This window comes from Lygodium microphyllum, chromosome 8 (genome assembly GCF_053477565.2).
Source record: "Lygodium microphyllum isolate KBCC chromosome 8, Lygodium_microphyllum_v1.1.10, whole genome shotgun sequence".
Lineage (NCBI taxonomy): Eukaryota > Viridiplantae > Streptophyta > Polypodiopsida > Schizaeales > Lygodiaceae > Lygodium > Lygodium microphyllum.
In genome coordinates, this window is record NC_141142.1 from 29,462,038 (window position 1) to 29,468,855 (window position 6,818).

General features: G+C 38.1%; 1 protein-coding gene across 1 annotated transcript; it reads right to left on the reverse strand.

Moving 5' to 3' along the window:
* Positions 1-4,827: 4,827 nt before the first annotated feature.
* Positions 4,828-6,602, reverse strand: LOC148032103 (ubiquitin-conjugating enzyme E2 30-like). The gene is made up of 2 exons (XM_087684042.1): positions 6,345-6,602; positions 4,828-5,190 (listed from the first exon to the last, which is right to left on the reverse strand). Exons 1-2 carry the CDS (start codon positions 6,558-6,560, stop codon positions 4,960-4,962), a joined length of 447 nt encoding a protein of 148 aa, XP_087540168.1. The 5' UTR covers positions 6,561-6,602; the 3' UTR covers positions 4,828-4,959.
* Between the last annotated feature and the right edge of the window lie 216 nt (positions 6,603-6,818).

The following is a 6,818-nucleotide window of genomic DNA, read 5'->3' on the forward strand; positions in this document are numbered from 1 at the left end:
CTCGTTCGTCCATATTTGCCCCTGTTATTATCTCAGTATTCATTACTTTTCTATTGAAAGCCTCACATATCAACCACGTACCATTACACATACCCCTTATTGGGTTTAGATTTCTAAGAATAATAATAGGTGCATTTATCTTCAGTAACAATAAATGAGAAAATCCGCCTCCAAGCTCCAATGTATTTAAATACTCAACACAGTACAAAAATGAGTCATCTATCTCTGTAATCAAATCTATAATATAATATTGTTTAACCTCTCTTGGCGTCAATTGCAATGTATGATCATTCAAAGTAATTATCTTTGTATTTCGCGAGGCAAGTATAACCCGCTCACTAAAATACGTTGTGTAGTCATCCACATTGGACATGTAACTGTAGACAATACCAATCAAGGTTTCGATAGATTGCCCTTTCAACACCATGCCGGGTGGGACATATAACTTATCACAGTTTTCGGGTGGAACATATAATGTTACAGAAAGATCAATTATTTAATTCTAATGGGATTTTAAATTGTGAGAGTGAGTTGTACGACCACTTGGTAGAAGCAATGCAGCAATGCCACGATGTTGTTGCCAGTGCTATACATCCACCACTTCGCATCTTGGCAAGTAAACACTTATATTAAAAAGTCTTTCCAAATCCACCAGGACCATCCAAAAAGAATATATTCCCAATGTCTGAGTCAACAACATCCATAATTGCACTAAAGGTAATTCTTTGTTCCTCATCAACATTTCCTCCATGGATTCAGAAACCCTATGTTGTTTCGATGTGTTGTATGCATATTCATCTTGCGAAAGGAGGTTAGCATGTAGCTGAGAGCTTGGTTGATGAGGTTCAAGAAACCCATCAAAATCAGAGAGTCTTTGCTCTATATGGCGCAAAAGGTCTTGCAGATGTAACAAAGCCATGTTAGATACCTCATGCTATAGAACACCAAGAGAGGCATGTATGTACTCTATAGATGCAATCTATACATGATATCCTCTATCATTGGTACCAAGAGAGGCATGTATGGCCAGGCCGAGTTGGCTCACAAAAGACCAAAATTGCAACAAACAAAGTACGGATTTGAGCATCGTTTGTACATAGGCAACTTCTTTCAAGCACACAACATACACATCATCACTCTCCAACATACCCCTTGCAATGCAAGCATCCCTAAAAGTATCATAGATCACATTATCAACATTACAAAAATCTTCAAAAGAAGCATACACTCGACACTCTGTTAAAAGCATCCGTAAATAATAGATCTCACCATAGGAAGGTGCCACAAAATACATCTAACCACATGTATTTCCATGCTTCCTCTTAGTCCACACCTTATGTTGTGCATTCCACACCCACTACACCAGAAAGTCTTCATAGCGAATAGTTCTAGCCTCTGGATGAATGTGATTGCACACAAACCATTTAGTAAGAGTAGTTTTCTAGAGGTTTTCATTTTGCACAATATATGGTATAATATATGTATCTCAAAACACCACATAATTCTCACTACGTAAGTGCATCTGTAAATGCTGTATATCAGGCTTTTCATCGTGCAATGGGTAATCATAGATCCGCCAACATGCCTCAGAGAGGCAGAACCATATCATGCATCCAAATAACTTTGAATCTTGTTCACTTCATGAACATGGCCACCATTCCGTGGTGCTAAATCAACCCCAACAGAAAATTTGATGGTTGCACGGTCATGCCCCTTGTATATATACTTATATAAATACTTAACAGTTGCTACTGGTGAGTAAACCTCCACATTTATGTGTACATTCTATTTCTTACTTAAGTAAGGATCATATGGAACAACCCATTGATTATCAATAACATTACCATTTATGATCATAGAGTTTCCATCATCTTGTGTTCGATAGTTGGGGAAGCCAGAACTATCAATCGTTGACATGCCCACTACTTTTTGCAAGTAGTATTTAGTATGTCTACCCTTTTGGGGTTCAATCCTTCTCAAGGGCCATGAATGTTGCATTTTAAAATTGTCTCAAATAAGGCTAGAAACTTAACTCTAGTCGACAACTTAGCATGAACCACTCTATCGTAGTGACATGCTTCAAAAGGTTTAAAGACCGCTCTAAAATTGGCAAAGTATGAGAATGTGATAGCCCCCTCTTTTGGAATTCAATCATAGTAACATAGCCCACAACCTTTCCAATGAGGTCCTTCCGCAACAATGTGTACATTAAATCAGCATTTTTTAAATGAAATATGCAAGTAGTCAAATCCAGGCGGTCATAAGCACTCTGTCCAAGCAATAAAGTATTAGTTATCTCCAACCACTTCGAATTTCATGTCATTTTTATAAAAAGGTTAGGTTTCCCCTTGCATCGCACTATAGCCATGGCATCCTCATATAATTGATACATGTGCCTTGGCCCACCTGTGAATGATGATGATAAAACTATCCTCTTTTTGCTAATAGAGGCACTAACAATCTACATTGGCCCATTATTGTTTGCCCCCACTATATCTGCCAAGCCTTTGAAGGCCTTCGATCGCAACACTTACTGATTCTGGGGCGACACTAAGTTAACTTGCACTGCTCTATACTACAATAAGCATCAACAATAGATTGTTGCAATAGTTGATCGCCACGCAGGGGTCAATTGCTCTTAATTTTGGATGCTTGTGTCACCTAGGGGTGGCATGAATACACATGGTCCATTGAGACATGATCACTCTACTTGTCATCATACAAGATGATAGAGAATCAATATTGATATTATTGTATATGGATGATAGAAATTCGGGGCAAATGTTGATGTAGTTCAAGGAAATTGGAAGATAATTCAAGACTTCTTATTTTCATAACTCTTGGGATTCCTCACATGCACTTAAGGCGGTGAAAGATTAGAGGATGCAATGTGCTCAATGTGTGATTGGGTCTTCATAATGCATAATTAAGGTGGTGAAAAAATAGTGAATGAAATGTTCTCAATGCATAATTGGGGCATAATGAACAATGATTTGCATGGTGGGAATATCCTATTGTATTTTAGTAGTAGTAGTAGTAGTGGGATTATCCCCTTGTTTAATGAGCAATTATTTGCATGGAGGGAATACGCTATTACATGCTTCTACTCATAGTGGTGGAAATATCCTATTTTCTAATGAACAATGATTTGCATGGTGGGAATATCCTATTGTATTTTGATACTATAAAATAGAGGGAAAACATATATTTTAGGCTAGTGAATTGGGGTACCTTACTACAAAGGTCAATACCATTTAGCATTTTGCAACTATACCTAATGCCTCAAAGAGACATGGGATACTTGGATGAAGATTCCATACATTCTCACTAGAATGTTGAATAAACATCCACAACCCAACTCCCTAAAGATTTAGAACATTAGGGATTGTGTGTGTCGATGGCTGTGAGAGAGAGAGAGGAACAAGAGGTAATTATTCATGATGGTATTCATCTCAAGACAATGTGATGTATATTTTATGTTCAAGGTTCTGCATTGCATAAGTCTACCACCTCCACCTAAGCTAGAGCTTAATTGAGTTGTGGATCCAAGCCTTGACCAATGGTATTTATGGGTGAAGTGAAGATCCTGTAAAATTGTTAGTTGCAATATTATTGTTGCAAAGCATGAAAGCCATGGTTGTATGGTAGGTCAAAGTACCAAAGTTGTTATGTAGTAACTGAGTGGCCTTACACAAGCATTAATAGTGTGATTTTATCTATGTATCAATTACATGTTTCAACATAAGTTGTGATATTCTATTGGATTAAATTCTCGGTTAGAAATCTTTGTAATAGAAATTAATGTACAAAAAACTAGAGAAATTTTTATTTATAGCTACTTAGTTGCAAAGATAAAGGCCAAAATCAAACCATTGTATTAGTCTCCCAAGTCACGAATATGCTCTTCACAAGAAAGTTCATAGAGAGCAAATCATATGCCCTCTAGAGCCTACTTTGAGACCAATTCATTGATGGGGTCCACACATGTTGCTTATGTTTTTCAATAGTTATAACTCTCAAGTTGCCAATTGGAAGTCGATCCCTTTGAAGCCTTTTCATAGGAGTTATATGATCATCATGCACACACACCCGTGTGCACATGCGTGCATGCATGCACACACATGCACATACACATACACAAATATGTGTGTATTATTTCATGAGGAATTTGGTGGCTTTGATCATTTGATAAAAAAGCCTTGGAATTATATTTGAAATGATAAACACATATGGTTATGGTGTACTAAAGTAGCATTACTTGGTGGCATAAAATGTAGAATGTGTTGTATTCATGAACTTGGATATTTTCAAACCTTCTTCTATCTCAAACAAGAGAAACAAAGAATTGAATGTTGTAACTAGACATAAGGCAAATCCCTAGACATGCCCGTATATACTATTTTAAGATTAAAATAGAGTGATAATTATGATAAGCACTATGCTTTGTTAAAACAAAATCCATAATAATTGATAAGTAAAAATTTATCCAAATAAATCCAAGCATACAAGCTCACAACAAATTAGGGTGCCCATTTGTAAGAAAAATTTCAAAGTTAATCTTCTAATGCTCCTTGCTATATGTATTTCGTAGAAAAATAGCTTATGTATGTGACCTACTATCACTCAAGACTTTAAGCACTCCACACTTGTAATCAAATTATAATATTAAAGATCTCTTAAGTTCTCGAAATTCCATTATAATATGAGAAAATTCTCAAGTTCTCGAATTCCTAATAACATTAAAGTTGAACTTTCTTAATTTCAACACTTGAGTACTCAAGTTCTCAAATTCCAAGCGACATCACATTGCACTTACACTAATTTCTACTCAATCTTATATTACAATAGATATTACACTACGGCTACCTTTTTCACATGACATGTTATTAATGCATTCCAACATGTAGAAGTTATTTAAAAAGCAATGAAGCACTTAAGTGAAATATAGCAAAAAATTTATCACTTCATAGCATATCTTATGGTCCAAGCTTTTGCTGTTTCTTCATAAGCTTGCCTCTCTGTCTTGTAAATGTGTGCAATTTCAGGAACTAGTGGGTCATCTGGATTTGGATCTGTAAGAAGAGAACTTATAGAAAGTAGGACTTTAGCAACAGTCAAGGCTGGGCTCCAACTTCCCTTTAATATATCCAAGCATATGTTTCCACTAGAGCTTATGTTGGGATGATAAACCTGCTCACTTCCACCAAACAAATAGTGATGACAAGAAAGTTAAGAGTTTTTGGGGGGTTGAATTCAATCGGTCTAAGTTGAGGGAGGCCAAGGTAGAGGTATAGCATAGATTTAGAAAAGAATACTCACTAAAGTTAGCTATAAATGAACGGGATTGATGCTAAGTTCATAGAAACAACTGGATGTGTGTATGGGAGCCATGTACATGCACTTGCATGTACTATACATAAACACATGACTAACATGGTGCATGGATGTATGACTATACTATTAAGAGTAGATGTCTAACTAACAAGAAACAAGGTAAGTCAACTGCCTCATGCATACCTAGGTGGAATTTATGGAGCCAAGCGTTAACTTACCACTCATTATCTATGTATGTTTTGGTCCAAAAGGACTTCCAATCATGACGATGTATGCATTAGGCTCTTACTTATAGATTGTGCATGCATACTTTTTTGCAATTTATGCTATGTCCTTAAGCTTGTGTGTGTCCAAATTTTGGTCTTGACATGGTTGTATGCATGAGCTGTGTGGATAGATGAAGAATTGGGCAATTTGAACGTAACTTTGATTGTGTCTATGAGAGGATTGCTAGGATGAGTCCCAAGTTCCAAATAAACCCTTTAGCGAGATGAAATCTTTCTATAATTCTAATATGAGGATTCCGGGCTTAATTAAGAGTACAAAGAAAAGACAGCTCCTTGGTATTGTTTGATACCACGATGGTGATTATAATAACTCTAAGCTAAGCTAGCCTTCGTGTGTGTCCGCGTGGGGTCGGGGTTTTTGGCGGGGAGGATGAGGATTCCATGCCTAAGACTATAAAGAAAAGACAGTTCCTTGGGATTGTACGATAATACGATGGTGATTATAATAACTCTAGATAGACAGAGAGAGAGAGAGAGAGAGAGAGAGGTTGGCCATGATTGAGATAATGTAGGCGTAGCTGCCTCTGTGTGTGTGTGGGGCGCTAAGAGTTGATGTATTCCTCACTGCTGCAGGAAAGGCTTGATGAGGCTGGCGATATTACAATAACTGGGCTGGTTTATAATGGCGGCTGAGCGGCTGATAGAGTGGAAGGTGGTGGAGTATTGTGAGGATGTTGATATACGTATTCTATTCAACTGTATATAATTGTTACGATATTATACCTTGGTTTGGAATTGGACACGAGGGGGCTTGAAAGGGTAGTCCTGTGGGAACCTGATGGAGACCAGGAAGAGGCCGCCAGCGTAGGGGCTGTCGGCGGGGCCCATGATGTGGGCCTGCCACTGGTAGATGTCGTCGCCCACCGGCCCTGCGCTGCACGACGCCGGCGGATCCCTCTGCAGGTCCGCCAGCTCTCGCAGTATCCGCTTGCTCGCCATCGCCCAAAACGCGCCGCTCTCCTTCCCCCCGTCCCCCCCCCCCCCTCTCTCTCTCTCAAACGATACCTACTCGCCCCCATCGCACCACTTCGTGTGCCTGCATCCGACCCCCGAGTACTTTTACCCGTCTAGGGTAAAGAGGCTCAATTGTTCATTTGTAATTTTAGAAATTTTATATTATATTGTAAAAAATTTATATTATATTGTTAAGTGGCTACATCTTTCTTGTAAATTTGTCACTCAATTGGGGTGAGGTGT

Coding starts and splice junctions, on each gene's coding strand:
- LOC148032103 (XM_087684042.1), bottom strand. CDS start 6,560: ATGGCGAGCAAGCGGATACTGCGAGAGCTGGCGGACCTGCAGAGGGAT. Junction 5,191..6,344: donor GTGTCCAATTCCAAACCAAG/GTATAATATCGT, acceptor GGAAGTGAGCAG/GTTTATCATCCCAACATAAG.